At 34.2% G+C, this 18336-nt stretch overlaps 1 protein-coding gene and 1 long non-coding RNA gene across 6 annotated transcripts in view; one reads left to right on the top strand and one right to left on the bottom strand.

Moving 5' to 3' along the window:
- Positions 1-18336, top strand: part of UNC13C (unc-13 homolog C) — a 161110-nt gene that overhangs the window by 80709 nt on the left and 62065 nt on the right. Inside the window, exons 13-17 of the mRNA XM_013177313.3 lie at positions 6537-6687; positions 10153-10221; positions 11599-11688; positions 12289-12417; positions 18098-18231. Of these exons, the coding sequence (XP_013032767.3) occupies positions 6537-6687; positions 10153-10221; positions 11599-11688; positions 12289-12417; positions 18098-18231 (573 nt within the window). The remainder of the gene's footprint in view (positions 1-6536; positions 6688-10152; positions 10222-11598; positions 11689-12288; positions 12418-18097; positions 18232-18336) is intronic.
- Positions 9832-18336, bottom strand: part of LOC106033679 (uncharacterized) — a 103545-nt gene continuing 95040 nt past the window's right edge. For 3 of the 5 annotated variants that reach the window (XR_010834287.1, XR_001205476.3, XR_010834286.1), the window contains 4 exons: positions 17126-17302; positions 16267-16454; positions 11554-11728; positions 9832-10962 (listed from right to left, as the gene is read on the bottom strand). This is a non-coding gene — a long non-coding RNA (uncharacterized lncRNA). Of the gene's footprint in view, positions 10963-11553; positions 11729-12830; positions 12941-16266; positions 16455-17125; positions 17303-18336 lie in introns of all 5 variants that reach the window. The other 2 variants (XR_010834285.1, XR_007161902.2) reach the window with 2 other exon arrangements.

Genomic DNA, 18336 nt, shown 5'->3' with positions numbered 1-18336 from the left:
GCTTGGGAAATAAAGCAGGTCTCTATTTAGCATTAGTGTTTCCTCTTACCTACGGCCCAAGTAGCTTGTTACTTCAGTACAGCATGGCTGTACTCAATTGAGCAGTCTTAATTGAAAAGGTGACTTTGAAGGTTCTCCTCTTTCATGTCTTTATTATGATTGTGTGAAAAACTACAGGAAAAAATCAAAGTACTGGAAAGTTTGAAACTGACTTTTAAAATTCAAATGTAGCAGAAGTCAGCATTGTAAAAATAGAAATATAATTGACATGCAGGCATTTTAAAAGCTTTTTCATTTAACAGGGTTAGCAATGGGTTCCATTTTCATATTAAGAAGATGCTTTATTTTTATATTAGTATAAAACATAACATACAGACTTTGATTAAAAGGAAGTAAATTTAGTCTGAACATCTAACTTGGAACTGGGCAAATACTGCAACATATTTTTCAGAAATCCTTGCACAAAAACTCTAACTAAGTCATTTTAAGTTACATGACCTACTTCGGCTTGTCCTCCTTCTGTTCTTGTTTTCTTCTGTACCTTTTCCACCAATTTCCTTACTGTTTATAACTGCAAGCCCAGCATTTCCGGCAAGTATAATAAGTGAATTTGAAATTGGTAGTCAGAAGTAATTCACACAGGAAACCAAGACTATGATCTCATTGCCCCAATACCCATGTCCATTTGCATTTTAAAAAGTTCCATTTTAATTACCAGTAATCCCTATTTGAGGGGTAGTCCACATAATACTTAAGAGCACAACTTGTTTAAGTTAGTTAGGAATAAAATCAGTAATGAATGTAATCTCAATATTGCATACGAATGTATATACGTATATATTGTTTTGCTGATTCATCTGTAGACATGTCTCAGTGTGTCCAGACTTTGGGGAGAAGAGTAGTGAAGAAACTGTAGATTTGTCATGTCAAATTATCTTTTGGACTATTACCTGTTGGTTTTATTTGTGTTTGAAATCATGTTTCTCTCCTAGAACAACTTTAAGAGTTGGGAGCAATTTACAGCTTCTTGATTTAGATTCCATTTTGTAACAATATCCTCCTACTAAAAGCAAGCAATTTTCTCCCATAGAACAGAGAGACAATTTGAACCTAATCACTTGGCCCAAAGGAACACTGTGTAAGCATTTTACACTCAAGAATCTAGTTGCAGAATATTTCTACAGTATATCTCATAATTTGTAAATTAAATTTTTGCACTGACAGTTGGTCAGGAAATTGAATGGTAGGAAAGTTGCAAAATAAGGCCAGTAGACCTGGTTTTAAACACAGGGCTCTAGCTTAAGCAGTGCAATATATACTCCAAAGTATGTGAGACTTGACAATGTTTGCTGTGATATCATGTGCCAAATGTGAAGTGTTAGTTATTACTCATGCTATTGGCTGCTGTTTCCAAGGATCTACAAAGACAAGGAATAAAGTTTCCTATTTTATTTTATTTTATTTTATTTTATTTTATTGTAGCAAGTACTAGTAAGCCAGTTGGCTTTCAAATTTTTTACATGGGTTATCAGCACTCTCAGAGTCATGGATATTATTGCATGTGATAAACATGGTTCTGTAAATTTTGACAATTTTATTAAAGACACAGAGAAGCAAAAATTCACATAACTGTTGCTTGACACTGATGCTGTCATCAACATCACTAACCAAATTACAGGTAGAACAGTGCAGTGATCTAAGTAAGGGCATGACAAAATTATATCAATAGGTTCAAATTTTCCCTACAACAAATAAATACAATTTGGGCCTGTTTTCAAGATGGTAGCTCAACATTTACTCATTAGATGAACCTGCAGAAGAGATCTCCCTGAACTTAAAATGTTGACCCAAACTATTTTTCCACAGTCCGTCTTGTTTCCTGAGGGCAGTCAATACAATATTAATGGTTTCTCACATAGCAACTGCTGCTGAGTCCCCTTGGCAGAGCATACACCAGAAGTATGACTCTGAGAGTAATTGGAGTTATTAGTGCCTTCTTATTTCCAGCTTAGGGTTACTCATGCGCTAAGGATCTTTAGGTCTATTAGAAGATTTCTGGAAATTTTAAGTCAGTGATACAATTACGTGTTAATTATTTTGTTGTCAATTTTTTCAAAGATAGTTCTGATAATCTCTACATGTGTTTCTCAAAATTCATGTGGTAAATAGATCTGATGAGATATCTATTAACTTTAAGGTTACCTGAAACTGGCGACAATAATCTGATATCACTATTTTATTTTATACAAAGGAAATTATTGTTTTTCCACTTTGTAGAAAACATATGAGACGTTGAAATATTTTCTTAAGTAGGTAGCTTGGTCACATCTTTATCAGATTCATGCTGAGGTATTTAAAAGCACTTCTGAAAAATACTGGCAATGAATGAAGGTTTGGTATTATCACTATGAGCTGGGAATGCTGAGTTCTAGTCCAGGTCCATGTGATTGATTTGCTGTGTATACTTGAGCAGTTTCTCTCAATTTTACAAAATTTAGATAGTAGCACTTAATGATCTACCTTCTAGGAATGTTGAGAAATGTTTGCAAAGCACTTTGAACATGACTAGCATGATAGGAGTTTTAAGTATCAATATATGCCACCATATCAATGCAAGGATGTGATATATAAACCCAGCATGAAAATACTTTAAATAGAGTCTAATGCTAGAGAAAGCCCCGGAAGTCGGTCTCCTGGCTTGGCCTTGAAAGGCTGCAGATACAAAAGGACCCCTCATATGAAGACTGAAGCCCTAGACTCTCTTTAATATAAGTGTGCCTCTCCTGCCTCCCATCCCCAGCTGGATCTCTTCTCTTCCAGACTCTATGTAAACTAGAAAATCCAGCAATTATTTAGCTCCTTAGCCTAGCTTTGGGGGGATTAAAACCTTGTTTCATCACACTGTCAACTTCTGCTGTAATCTTATGTCCTTAATACTTCAGAGACTTGCAATGATACTCTAAAGTAGCAAAATAAATAAATAAATAAATAAATAAAAGAATATGAATACAAATACGTGGTGGGATTTTCTTTAGGTGTTAGTACATGCATAATTAATGGCCTGATCATTTTCTTGGAAACTGACTTAAATTATAAGAGGATTTATCTAGTGAGATGCAAAAGTGTTAGAAAATTATGATTTTAGAAGTTTTCCAGGTAATTGCTTTTCAATTTCAGGGCAAGTTGGTTACATCTTTAGTTTAAACTACCTTATGGATCACACACATACTCTAAGCACTCATCGACAATTAAAGCACACTTTAAACCTAGGATGAGTCTGAGACTTGTCCTACACTGACCATAGCGATAACCTAGCTGTAATGATAGGTGGTTGTATTTAGGATCACATTTACCTTGCTGTGAGTAGTTGATGTGAGTAGTATTTCAAACGTCTGTCTTTGTCTTCAAATGTACAGGTTTTGTAACCTGTCTCATTAACTAAGGATGTTAAGAATTGTTTGGCCAATAATTTTAGAGAACCCATGTCTGATATCTAGGTACTGAGCAAAAGAGATCAGGCACATTAATGACGATTGATTCCTGAACCTGGACATCTGGAGAGTTTTGGAGTTTCCTTCTTTTTAAATGTGTCTGTGACCTGACACAGATTTATGAAATAAACATTGCAATTTAGATGTCTCATTTCTGAAGTAAATGAAAGTGTTGGAGAGGGTTTGTTTTGGAGCAATGTGAGGTACTGGCAGAGTATTATTTTCAGCTCATTTCTGAATCTGTAAATGAGCATTCATAGTCTGAGTCTGTGAACTGAGAGGGAGTACCTGAAAAGCAAAAGAAGCACCTTCATGTGCTGCCTTCTGCAGCACATCCCAATCTCCATTTTAAATTATACACGTAACCAAAAAATATAGGCTAACTGAAAAAGTAAGAGTTGTTTGACAGATGTGAAATAACAGATTGCCTAAAGGACTATTAAGAAAAACATCTGCAAATAGACTACGCCAGTGATGTGAGAGACCCTGGAAAAGACATTGTTATCTCATTAGCAGAAGCAAACTTCTGGACCCTTAGAACATCAAAGAGTGGGAATATGATGAAGAGGGTCACTCATAAGAACATCAGGCAGGTCTCACAGTGAAGGAATTCAGAGGACCCCTGGGAGACTAAGAGGGTATCAGAAAAAGTAACATAGGTGGAATGTGTGTGTGTAGGCTTGTAAGAATTGTAAAGAGCTTGTTTGTTTGTTTTAATATCTTTAGGAACAGAAACCAATCACAAGATTCAAATAAACTGAAGTGACGTGGTTTGAGGATTATTTGAGCAGTGACAGCTCTGAAGGTTACTTGGCTTAAGTTCAGCAGGACCAAGTTCGGTCAAAATTCAAGTTAATTTCTTGAATGGGCACTAGACCCATATGGTACTGGCCCAACACACTGCTTTGCTTATGCTCTTAAGGAAAAATTGTACGGAGGAGCCAGATACTCCTGTTAGGAGGAGCGTACTGACAAGACAGGACCTTAAGACATGCATAGAGCTGCAGAGTGATTAGAGTTTCTTCACCCTGTTCTGTTGTCTGCATCCTCGTTTTCACCACTTCTTCCTTGGCTAATCCCCCTCAGTATCTTTCTCATCTGTATTCATTTATCCCTTATCCCCTTATCTTCTTCACAATCCTGCCTAACTGCAGATCTTGAAATTTCATGTTTTGCAATAATGTTATTCACTTTCTTCCTGTGTTAGGTCTTTCATACATCTTCTATCTCTTATGCTTTTATATATATATATATATATAAGTTATATGTTATATATGTTATAAGTATATATATATATATAAGTTCTTTGTACATAACAAACATACTTCTTATTTTGAACAAGTAAACAGGTAAACTTAAAACTGGTATTTCTGACTTTTTTTTTTTTTAACATTTAGAGTAAATGAGTTATATAAGACCTCCTTCCAGTTCAAATACTGTATACTTACAACAGATTAACTTTTTTTTTTTTTCTTGGATGACCTAATTTAGGCCTGCCATTATGTTCTCACTGCTCAACAGTGTTTAAAATGTTACCTAATGAATTCTAGTTTCCCACGAAAAAAACTTTATAAAAATCAGAGCTTTTTCCACTCAGACCTGGGTGGAAGTCAGGGTTAGTGGTTTCTTGTACTTCTTTGTCCAAGGTGCTGTGAGCAGTAATGGTCTTTGGTTTCTTTACAAAAAGTGAAACAAAGGTTACTAGCAAGTCAGGGAGTCAGAACTATTCAAAACCTAATACAAAATCATGTCACAGTGTTATTATGTTTGTGATCAGCACTCCTCCCAAGTTCTTACAAGATTCTATTGAATACAAGCTAGAACTGCATCAAAAATACTTTCAGTTATCAACTCTGAACATTGGTATGGCTAAATCTTGGAATCCTGAGGGATGCGTTGAGCTTGGGGACCAGTTGCACTCATGTGCTGCAATGTGGCAGTTTCTTCCTTTTCACTCTTCCTTCTTTTACTGTAGAATTTAACATTATATGGGCATGAATTCTCATATTTGTACTGTGACCTATATAGCTCTATGTACTGGAGTAGGAAACTGCTGAGTGCCAGATCTCACAAGTACCTTAAACAGTTCTAACTGAACTACTCATAACGGGAGTATAAGGTTCATCAAATCTTTCATCCTTCTACTGACAGCTTCAGCCATCAGTAGTCAACTGAGTTCATCACTCTGAGCTTCATTTACATGTTCCAGTAGTGTATCTTGCTGTATAAATAAATGCATGTCCATATTTTTATGTGATGTGCTTGCAGTACACTGTGCAGTATACTCCCTTGTTAGTTCAAGCTCCATGCCACAGGACTGGCTGTGCTGTAGTTTTTCTCTGGCATCAAAACATTCCAGATGTAGGGAGGTGGACAGCAGCTACAGGCTTGTGGGAGAACAAATCTCCTCAGACTCAGCAGAAATTGGGGGATAAAGCCTTTTCTCTCCTGAAGCCCCAAACCTGCTCAATGATGGATTTCTGTATCTTTAAAAATTACATTTTCCAACATGAAGCTGGTTCAGGATTAACAGACTGTCCTGAGCCAAAGTGCAGCAATTTCAGTTAGGCAGAAGTCAAATCATGGTGAACCCGAAAGTTGATGTTCGCCTTTCATAATAAAGGTGCCTAAAATATAAGCCACAGTAAAATAATGTTTTGAGTCTTTGTATTATTATCAGTTAAATTCTCCTCTAATTGAGTATAGATCACTTGTGGCTTTTTATGATTGAAAGTTCATGTTTGGTTTTAAGTTTGTGTTTAATAATTAATGTTTTGCTTAATAGCAATTAAGATAGTTAAATTATATTTTCTCCTTGGATTAACAGAGTGAGAAGCAAATGTGACTCTGATGTGTTCTATTTGAAAATATCAGCATTTAACAAGTGGTAATTATATCAAGCATCTGGATTTTTTCATTTTTATCTATACAATTTGTCATGAAATAGCTTGAAAATCACACCATTGCAGCTGAAAAGCAATTGTGGTGACAGAAAGTGCATAATCCTTGCCACCTTAAATAACTGTCAGTTTGTTTGAATTACAGGCACTTTTCCTGTCTGTCTTCTAAATATATGTGCCCTGGTGTTCCAGCAGTTATGAGTACATTGTTGGCCAATATAAATGCTTTCTATGCTCATACTACAGCAACAACTAATGTATCTGCCTCAGATAGGTTTGCAGCTACTAACTTTGGGGTAAGTAGATTTTATTTTTCAGTAGAATACTGATCCTTATTTTCTAATATATGATACAATGTTAACTCCTAAATTCAGAATAATACTTAAAAAAAAAAGTTGGTCATTTTAAAGAATGAGTGTTGCAGTTAGCTTTTGAAGATTTTACCGAGTCTACAATCAATCACTATAAAAACTAAAGAAGATACTATTCATTTCCTTTTAAAACCCCTATGTGGTTATATGCAAGGAGTATAGGGTAGAAAAAAACAGCACACACACATAGAACTAAAATCTTTAACAACCAGTTTTTATCTTTATTGCAATGGGTCTTGCAGACTAACTGCACTAGACTAATTACAGGTTACAATTGCTCTCTTGGGGCATGTCATTAGCAAACTCATACTAACCTAATAAATCTAGCCATAAATACTTGCAGATAACATGTCTATAACAATTGAATTTTTTTTATTATTTTTTTTTTGCCAAAATACGGTGCACTGTCCAAGCCCTGGTCCTAGATGTCAGAAATTTTAGGCAGACTACCAGAATCTCAAGATGTGGTAGTACTTTGTTGTTGTTGATTTTCCTTCTACGGATATATATTTTACAGTGTAGATAAAATATGACAACAAAATTAAAATACACTGTCTAATCTATTCCCTTGCCTTCACTGGGACTACGAGAGCAGGAAAGAAAACCAGTAGTTCAAAGGCGTTGCTTTCATATCTCTACTATTACACATCACATAGACAGAGGTAGATTATAAACACAATTTGATGCTGAAAAATGCATTCATTCCTTTCCTTATTTGTATATGATATCTAATCATTTCTCATTTAACAGTATGTATGAAAACATTATAAATTTTCTTTAAAACAGTTTATTGACATTAAATTAAATATAAAACAATTAAAATTTAATAAATACAAATTATAGTGGTGTGAAGTAGTGTCAGAGGTTGTAATCCTCTCTTCCATCATTAAGAATAACAGAAACACATGACTTTCAAGATTTTCAAGACAACACTATGAAATTATACATTTGAACTAGTAAACCAAGGAAGATCTATTTCTAATTTTGCTTTTGTCTTCCCATCAGAAGTCACAAACAATTATCAGATTATGCCAAATAAATTAATCCAATCTGTGCCTGGAACAAGTGTAAATTTTTAGTTTTTTAAAGAAAAAAATTGCTCTGGGTGGTAAAAGAAATTTTGATTTGTAGCAAACAGTGTTTGATATAGGAAATATCCTATTTTGAGGGTGATGTGGATACAGTCACACATTTTGAGAGCTATCAGATCTTGCTGCTGCCAACAGTCTGCTGCTTTCACATAGGCTGGCAAGGATTAAGGACAACATTCCTGTGTAAATTTTTCATACTTCAAATAGTTGAAACAAAACATGTCTGCATTTCATACACAAGCATCTTTAAGATAGAACTCATGTTTAAAAAAAAAAAAACAACACATTTTGTGTAGTAATAATACCAAAGATTGTTTTTTATTATTGCTGAATCTTGAGTGTTCTTAGGATCTAATGCTACAGCTTATAGTAAAATACAGTAAATAATTAACAGTTAGTTCTAAATACTCCTAAAATAGTACTAACACTAATAATACTAATGCAATAACGTATTTTTAAATTTAGGGGATGTCAGAAGTCTGTATGTAAGTTCCATTAAATAATCACTTATTTAAGTCCATGCAGTATTTTTTTTAGGAAAATACTTATTTTAAATGTTAATTCATTTTAAATGTTAAGGTTGGTGGAAGAACTCCCATGTATATGAACCCAGGTCTGTGTCTTTAGTTTGGAGATAGCATGTTCTTGAAATGGAATTTTATCTCCTGCTGCTAGAGGTTTGCTTTGAAATAAGAGTATTAATGCTGCTCCATTCTAGAAAGTAAAAAAGTTCCATAGATGAAAAGCACTATCAGAATATTTATGATTTAATTACTGTTTTACCATGACAGTGAAATATGTACTTATTTTGCTATGTACTTACTCTACTTTTTTTATAAACTCATTGATGGTTTATTATGGTATGATTCTACATCTCTGTTGAAACAACACAACTCTTTCCATGTTCAAGCCCAATTAGACTTTTGAGTTTTACCCAGATTTTGAAATTTAGAATGTTTTGAATAGATTTTCTGCTCTTTCCTTCCATTTTGCTAATGATCAGAACTACCTTCTTTTATCCTCAGATTGAAGAGAGATTAAATCCTCTCTCTGATGTTAATGCCAGTTTACCTTTGACGCAAGTTCCAATCCAATTCATAGTTCAACAGATGGATGGAAAGACAGTAGTAAGCATCATTAATAGAGATTTGGAGATCCTTCTTCAAACGATTGACTTATAGGCAAAATATTATATTATTTTTCTCTCTTGGCCAAAAGGCATTTGTTAGTGGATAGCTGCACTTCATCAAAAAGAGCATCTCAAATTCAAGTCCTCAGGCTGCAGCTGGGAAGGATTTGGCTGACTGAATATTTCAGTAGTTTTATAGCATGACAAAAAAAAAAAAAAAAAAAAAAAAAAGGTTCCTTATGGGAACCATGCCAAATTAGTGGGTTTGGATGTAGGTTAGTGCTTCACTGAGTGACAAGTGACAGTGCATGAAGGACTCTGGTTTCAAATTAGTGTGTATCCAATTTGAGGGATAGCATTCTGAGAGCTATCAGATCTTGCTACTTCCAATAGACTGCAACTTTCACATAGGCTGGCAAGGATGTATGCAGATTTTGTGCAGTGGACTAAGGTATATATTCTAATATGAAGACTGGTAATTAAAAACTCTCATTAGTATTACTTGGAAATGGCACAAATCAGCTGACTATCTCACAGCAAAATGTTTTCTGAAGTGTTATTTTCAATCGTACTTTTACATCAAATTCTGCTGTAAATGAACATAAATTCTTACATATTAAAGGGAGGAGAAAGTGTTTTCTTCAAGATTGTAAGCAATTACAAGGCAAATAAAAAACTTTTACAAGCTCATCTGTTTTAGTATGGGCTGGTAACATAACTATGGACTTTGAATTGATGCTCTTACTGCATTTTTGGTCAGAGACTTTGGGCAATGTTTTTCAATTTCTAGGTATTTTGTTTGAGTTATTTAAGAATGTGTCAATCATTAAGAAAGGAAAATACTGTTTAGGAGAGTGTCCATCACCTCACTAATGCATTGCATAGCTGCACAGTGTTGAATGCATACCAGGTAAATTACAATATAGCTTAGAAAGCAAAAACACGGTTGTAAAAGATATCTCAGACCAGGACTTTTATATGAGACAATGGAAAACAATCTATCTTCAAATGAATTAAGAATGTAAATTAGTAGATAAATGCATTCTCTTTTTTTTTATTTTTTATTTTTTTTTAAAAAAAGGGGGGGGGGGAGTGCAAGCTATAATTTTACCCTTGATTACAAAGTTGTGCCAGTTCTTATTGCAAAATATTCTTGTTTTCATTTTACAGAGGGAAAAGTTCATAAAACTTCTGGATCAATTGCATAATTCGCTGAGGATTGATTTATCTAAATACAGGGTATGTGCACCATATTCTACCTAGAGGACAACTCAAATGTGTTTTCCCACAAAGATCCCTGTGTGCTTTATCTGTTTTAGAGGTTTAGAGATTAATCCCTCTTGTGGCATAGAAACTGAAATACTGAGTGCTAACAGGAGACTTCAAATCCTTAGGAACAAAAAAACTAGAGAATTAAAGCATTTTAACTGTTTTCTCAATTTGAAAACGTTTTTTTCTTTCTTTCTTTCCCTTTTTTTTCCCCAAAAGCTAACAGTGAGTCAAGGGATGAGCAGACATTCAAGAAAGAGTAGGTTTTAACAACTTTATTTAAATTAGTTCACAACATGATTAAGTTAATTCGTCTGGGAATTGCCTTCACAGACTTATGTAGTTTAAATTGGAATTACTGCTGCATTTATTTTGAGAGGTTCTACAGTCACCAAGCTGATATCCTAAGAATGTTGGGATCTGACTCCCCATTTTTCTTGATGATAGGAATCCCAATTTCATTCATGCTACATAGAAGCTCCTTCCACTTAGTTGTGTTCCAAACCCAGCCTTTACTGGAAAGAAGCATGCACTGAATACCAGCCAATTATCATACCATTCTGAACTCCTTCTCTTTCTCCATTTCACTGGATGATGAAACATTTAGATGATACATAAGTTATAAGGGCTCCATCAGCTATAGCTCTCCTTTCAACTTCTAGGAATGGCTGCATATAGCTCAGGGATTTCTCTGTTCATCTGGCTTGCTTTCTAAAGTGGAAAGAGGGGAAGGGAATGTTTAAAAGAACCTCAAGGCATTACAGGTAGTAGACGCTGCACATATTCACTTTTTAAGACTTAAATCTTCATGGAGCATGTAAATTCATTTTAAGTTCTTTTAGCACTGAAGAATGTTATTCCAATTTTATCAGGGCATGAGGATGACTTTCATTAGTATGAAACCATTTAAATAACAGCATTTCCCAACAGTCTCCCTGTTAACCTAGAGATCGCAGCAAAAATTTCATGAATGATTCCTTCAGTAACCTTACTACAGAGTTTAAGCCCACAAGTGAATTATGTGCCATGGAAAATCCATAAATGATTTCCATTAGGAACACTTCCGAAGACTTTTTGTACTACCTTTACTTCATCAATGTTCTGAAAATATCATAGTAATTTAAAACATTCATATTACAAAGCCAGTAACATTATCAGAAGTGCTCCTATTTGCATCAAAGGGATACTTATCACTGACTTTCTCACAAGCAGAATTCAGGCAGCAGATGAACTTTTCTAATCCTTTCAAGCATCGTCTTTGTTTTCCCAGATTATTTTTTCCTAGTTTTTCAAGGATCATACCTTTACTTCCCATCTCACGTGATTCCTCTCTTCCTGATTCAACAGGATAACTTTCCTGCCAGCAATTCTGAAAGACTTCAAGATCTGAAATCAACTGTGGACCTGCTTACCAGCATTACTTTTTTTCGAATGAAGGTATTGTCCTTTATTTGCAAAATATCCAGGTGGTTCAGTTCTGAAAGATTTTTTAGAATGAAAATGGTGTAAATTGATATAACTGGATGGGAATACAAAATCACAAAACACCTTGTAACAATAGCTTGTGATGTCATTGTGGTAGGCACTACATAAAGAGAATTAAATGATTCATTAACTTCAAGTTCATATTTATGTATCCTAAGTGGAGTAAAAAGCTGAAGCTATTACTTTAGAAAATGAAGAGTTGTTTCTTTGATATGCAGTGAAAATCATGTAATTTTATGGTTTAATGATATCTTAAAGAAGAAAACCTCAAGATGTAAACCCTTGGGCATGTATGCTAATTTCATTATATGAATAATCTCATTCTAATAAAGATTAGAGATACCATTTAATTGCTTAACTGAAGTGTATGTTTTAATGCATTTTTAAACTAAGATCACCTGAAGCCAACATATATATTTTTTTAATATTTTTACCATTATTATATTTCAACACTTTTCATCTTGTGTTGCAGATCTATATTCATTGCAACGCTTGTATTTATTCTACTCTACATGATTCTGAAATTCTATCATTTATGAAATATTTTATTAGGTCCTTGAATTACAGAGCCCACCTCGAGCTAGTACCGTGGTGAAAGATTGTGTAACAGCCTGCCTGGACTCAACTTATAAATACATTTTTGACAACTGCTATGATCTTTACTTCCAGTTAGTGGACCAGGTAAGGCAAACACGCTTTTGCTTAGTCATTGGTGTTAGTTTACAGTAAGTAAATAGAAAGCATTCCAGTGTTCCCGCACATGAAAATACTGGGGTTATTTTCATTTTATTTATATGAGAAAGATCATCATATAATAAGAACATCCACAGATGGCTATGAATGCTTAAGTGGTTAATAAGATGAGTTTCAAAATGAAAATGTCAACTCATAAATTAGTCTTTGCAGTGGACATGGCTGTAAAATTGTCCTGTGACTTTAAGGAAGATGAAATTAGATTGATTACTGTTCATTTAAGATTTGTAATTGGAAAACAATTTTTAAAACTCCAGTGTTACACTTCAGTGACTGTAGGAGAGAAGTATTAGCATTTGCTGAAAACCACATACTATCTTTCCAGTTTTATATTTTATCACCTGTGATGTGTACTTCAATCCCTGATTTAGTAGCTGCTTCAAGAAAGCAGAGGATAATTACAAAGCATTTCTAAATAACAGTCCATCAGGTCCATCAGGGTGAACTGTATCTGCAAAATAATTATAGTATTTGTCATGTCCCAGATGTCACACAAAAGCCTTGAAAATGCTTTTTTTTTCTCTCACCTAGCCAGAGCTTATTCTATAAATACTGTTAAAATTAAGAATTTGTATCTGCAGAATTATACAACTGTCTAAAAGGAGCATCATTGTTTTATCCCATTACCTCTTGTTCACTATCTTTGTCTTCTGAGTGGTACACTAGAAAAATGATATTTTGGTGACTACTGCCTTGAGAGGGATGAGTAATGTTTTTAGGCAAACACACATTTGCAGTGTAGTGTATAATAAATAAGAACATTAATACTACATGATATGAAATATCAAAATTAATTTGACAGCATATTTCACTTGAATCAAAAATATGAATTCCTACATTCTGAGAAAGGCAGTAAATGCTATGTATTCTACTTTTCTGAAATGAAAGTGTGTTTTCTAATGTGGGACTCCTGACAGAGAATCCTGATGAGAAAACTTACCTCTAGCTCCCAAACTTCAAATGTAAGAAACTCTCACGAACACCTGTAGGCAGAACTCTTCTTCTAGAAAATCAGTTGAATGTATTCACCTGCTTAAGAACTGTCTAATAAACTCAGTAACCTTTAAGCCTTTATGAAGCTGCAGGAGCATCAAATCACAATGAATAAGAAATTTCTGAATGATTATTTGTCATGGGTTTATATTGATTTTTGCTGTTGGGTAATAAGAAATTCTTGAATTATTTGAATTCCTATTAAAACACCTGAAATGTATCTTGCTGCAGATACCTTGATACTACTGTAAACAGAGGTATATTATATGGAAAAAATAACACGATGTACAAATGATATACACATTACCTCTTTGTAATGAAGTACAACTGAGTACACAAGTGCTTCATCTTTTTCCCCTATTTCCTTTTTCATATAAGCATGATAGGGTTGCTGAATAATTGCAGAAGGAAGGAAGTCTGCAGAATTACTTTTTTTCTTTTTCTTTTTTTTTTTTTTACAGAGATAAATTGTATTTATTCTATTTTCCTGAAGCAACGAAGAGAGAGAACAGATTCTGTAGAGATAGTCTGAGAAGGGTGGGCAAAAATTACACTTCTGAAACTAATATGAAATAGCCACAAGTAATGAAGCATTTGTTGTCATTATCTTTGAGAAGGTGAAGGGCTGTGTAAAGTTTCCCACTTCCCTGCACTCATTTTTGTTGCTCGTTAAACTTCTTATATGTAATTTCTTCTCCCTGAGATTACATTTTTTGTTGTCCTTATGTAATTAGGCTTCCAGTTTCATAATGCAGAATTGTTTTAAAATTATTTTTGCCCCTTATCTTTTAAAGGATATCTGTTCCTTCTTTCTGTGATAACCTTGATTGACAGTGTGTTTAGTCTGAGAGCACTAAACTTTTAAATATGAACATAGGGGAGGGATTTTAATTCTATCCAATGACATTTTACCCAAATGACCATACATAACAGAATAACCAGGCCAGCTTTTACCCCTAAAATAATCAAGAAACACACTGAATGCTCATGTGTTTATTCTCCAACAGGTTATATTGCAAGCTAAGGACCACTATGAATTAATAGCGGCAGCAACGTCAAACATCACTTCTATTTGCCTTATAAACAGTCCCTTTTCTTGCTAGCATTTACTCTGCTGCAATGTCATTTTGTTTGTTAAATATAATACAAGTTGTTGCTAGACTGGGTATTGATAAGTCTGCAGAGTTTATCAGCAAATGCTAGTCATTTTAGTAAACTGTTAAAAGAGGAATATGAAGTAATCTTAGTTCTGCACAGCACTGCAACACCTACAAATGCTAATCTTTATTTTAAAACTTCCACTTTTTTTTAATCTGTGAATTCATAAAATAGTTTTTTCTCCCTATTTAGTAGATTGTTTAAAATGCAGAGATATTATAGTCTTTTTGTTTTGGTAGAGAATGTAAAACGAGTTTAAATTGATATCTGTCTCCAAATCATTTTCTTTAGAACAGAAGGATGGATAAGGTGTCATTACATTATTTCTGTCTTACTCAATTATTTTCAAGTCCTGTACTTATTGGTAGAGCAGTGTGGAGTCCTGAAATAGTAATCAAAAAAAAAAAAAAGCAAATATTCACTCAGCTAGAAAAATGAATTAACTGCAGCAGTTTCACTGTATTTACATGCCTTTTCTACTCCCTTTCAACTAGTACTCCAGCAGGTGAGTTTGTATGTAGAAACTTTAAACAGACAAGTGTTTACAAACTATAGACAAACAATTATTACCAAATATGAGAAATTTTAGTGAAAATGTGTGGAAAGCAAAATTTAAAATGAATAAAAATAGACCATATTTGAAATAACTGATCGCTAACAGTAATCAAACATCAGTCACATATATCTTAATAACCGACAGGAAAAGTTTCTGTTTCATGGCAGGTGGGAGGTAATTCTGAGGAAACGAATCTAATTAAACTAGCTTTAATAGAGAAATGAATAAGATCACTCAAATCACTACCTAACTTCTGCATCAGCTCTACAGTTGTACAGGAGACTACCTTCTGCATTTTTCTGTTGCAGTTTGCCACCAATATATCTGTACATGGAACAGCTAAATAGATATCTTGTTGGAATCTATAGCTCTGAAGGATTTTCATTGAATCTAGCCATATTGCAGAGTGATTTCTGGTATCACGATTAGAACGATGAAGTAGAAACCAAAACTGTGATTTCATTAGCCTTGTGTCAAAAACCCTTAACCCAATTACCCCAGGTTCCACCCTTTAGCCTTCTTCATTAACCATTCTCTTATCTTTGCTTGCCTCCCCACGCAATGGAGGCTTCCTCTGCTCAGAGGCAGGAAAGAAAACTGAGTTCATCCTAGCGTGGTGCAGCAGAGAAGGTTCATGTTTTAGCTGTACATCTGAGATTTGAGCTGTGAGAAGTGAGAGCTGAAACCAATGAGCCCCAAAGCAACAGGAAATGGTTTATATGTAGGCCAGCACCTGCTCTCACTCAAGGGAAAGACTAGCAGCTGCTGTCTTGCTTAGGCCCGCTGCAGGCTTGGGGCTTTACTATGGTTCATTTCTTGCCTGAATCATATTGTGAATGATGCTACTCTTACTTAAACAGTAGTATTTCCATCTGGCCAGAAGTGATAGGCTCCTGCATATTATATCCACGAGTGTGCAACTCATGTTAACCACCTTCTACGTTTGCCTTCGTCTTGATCTTTACGGGATTTCTGTACAAGAGAGTTTTTATGGAGGGTACCTCTTTGTGCTACTCAAATTTTGTAAACTACGTATTTTTTGTTATGCATATTGAAGAATAGAATTTTACCTCTTGTGATTCGCATCCACATGTGAAAATCATGAAGAGTTGTTTCAGCTATGTGCCATTGTAGTTTTTTGCCTTTTGTTGTTGTTTTGTAGAAATATAGCTCTTGATAAGATGTTGGAATAAATGTGAACTGGCTTTATCTTCTACAACTGCCTTTTTCTTAGTTTTTCTGAAACATGCAGTAGCTGCTGAGGAAAAAAAAAAAAGTAGTAGGAAAAAATCTTTGTTATAGAAACAAGGTCTTATATAATGTACACCAGGGAAAGCCCTGGTGAGTGACATTAATGCTCCAAAAATCATTTCCATTTTGAAAAGCTCTTTTGTTTGCATGGGCAATTGTAAATTGCTGGTGATATTAATCACACCATCCCATCCATTTTAACTGCTTCTGAGCCTCACCTTTATTTCAGTCACATTAGACACTGACGCTGTATCATTTGTGTATCAGCTAAGTATTCAACAGGGTGATTAATGATACTTTTCTAAAATTCTCCACAGTGACAGCAAAAACAATTTCAATTAAGTGTTGCTCAAATTCCCTTTCTGCCATTCTAAATGTTGTTAATAGATAAAAGTTAATTGAGGTTAAGATAACATTTAATTAATTCACTATACTACTAATATAGGCCTATCCAAAGAGAAACAGGGTCCATTCAATTGGTCAGATGTAGGCTACAAATGAGAAGCACGGGGAATGTATGTTTAAACAACATAAATATACATTTTAACAAGGTAAGAAAGTATTAATTTCTTGATAGAGTTTTTTAAGGGGTGAATATTATACATACTTTTAACTACACAGAAAGGCACAAAAGGTAGGCTTTCCATCCAGGGAAATATAAAACACTGCATTACTTACTAAATATTAATTAATGACTGGACAGTCATGTTGGTAATCCATCTGACATATCAGTGTCTCGTGTCTTGCCTGGTGACGGTTACAAAAATGTAATGGGACTTCTCAGACTGTCTGTTTTGGATATGAAACTGGTTGCAGTACTTTTTATTTAAAAAGAGCATACAAAATCCCATTTCCCTGAATAAAAATAAATAAATAAAAAATAAAAATTAAAAAAAAAAAAAAGAAAGAAACCAAATAACTCACTTGTTATGCTCACAGCTTTAAAGTCCTTGGAGAGACAATACCCCTCTTGAATATTCCTAGGTACCTCTTCCCAGTATTTCTATCTCCAGAGATTTTTTTTTCCCTCCTACTCTGCACTGTTTTCCTCTGCCTGTTTTAAACAAATGCATATTTTTATGCAAATATTGGTTCTTCTAGCCAATCTATCAGTCCTTGGAAAATCTCCATGCGAAATACTTCAGGAAATAGCTTTTGCTATTTTTTCTTATTACAAAATAAAGTGAAATTTATCTGCTTCTTCATTTAGAGTGAAGAGCATAGCAAGCCCAATAACTTCAGCATAGTTTAATCTAAAACAAAAGAAGCAATATTCCTTATAATTGATTGTTCGGTATTTATTGTGTAGGATATTAAAGTTCCATCTCAGCAGACCATTTTACCTACACTCAGTTTCAGCACAACAAGAATTTTAAGAATGTATTTCATTGAATTGTGGACATGCACTATAATTCAAATTTTTCAGCTGATTTGGGTGCCTTGGCACTATGTATGATTTTTGACATGTCCACAACCAGATACAGACTATTATACAAACTACTGTAATCTGGGTAGACTTAAGACAGTCTTCGAAACAGTCTTAGTTTCGAAGACAGTCTTCAAAACTAAGTAATAACATGTAGGTGAAAATCACATAATAGTTACTCTAATTTCTCTAATATAAAATATGTTAAAATCTTGTTTTAACAGGGTAAGAAACAAGAAGTTCCTAAAGAAGAACAGGGGCCAACAACAAAGAATTTAGATTTCTGGGCACAGCTTATTACTCTGATGGTCACCATCATAGATGAAGATAAAACCGCATATACACCTGTCTTGAACCAGTAAGTAATTACCTTCCCCATAAAAATTAAGAATCACAGAATTATTAAAATAAGGACAGGAAATACATCAGAATCAGTAATTGTATTTTAAATGTAATCTGAGTA

The sequence above is a fragment of the Anser cygnoides genome, chromosome 11 (assembly GCF_040182565.1).
Source record: "Anser cygnoides isolate HZ-2024a breed goose chromosome 11, Taihu_goose_T2T_genome, whole genome shotgun sequence".
Taxonomy (NCBI): Eukaryota; Metazoa; Chordata; class Aves; order Anseriformes; family Anatidae; genus Anser; species Anser cygnoides.
The sequence above is the reverse complement of the archived record's forward strand: the minus strand, read 5'-3'. Positions and strand labels throughout refer to the sequence as shown.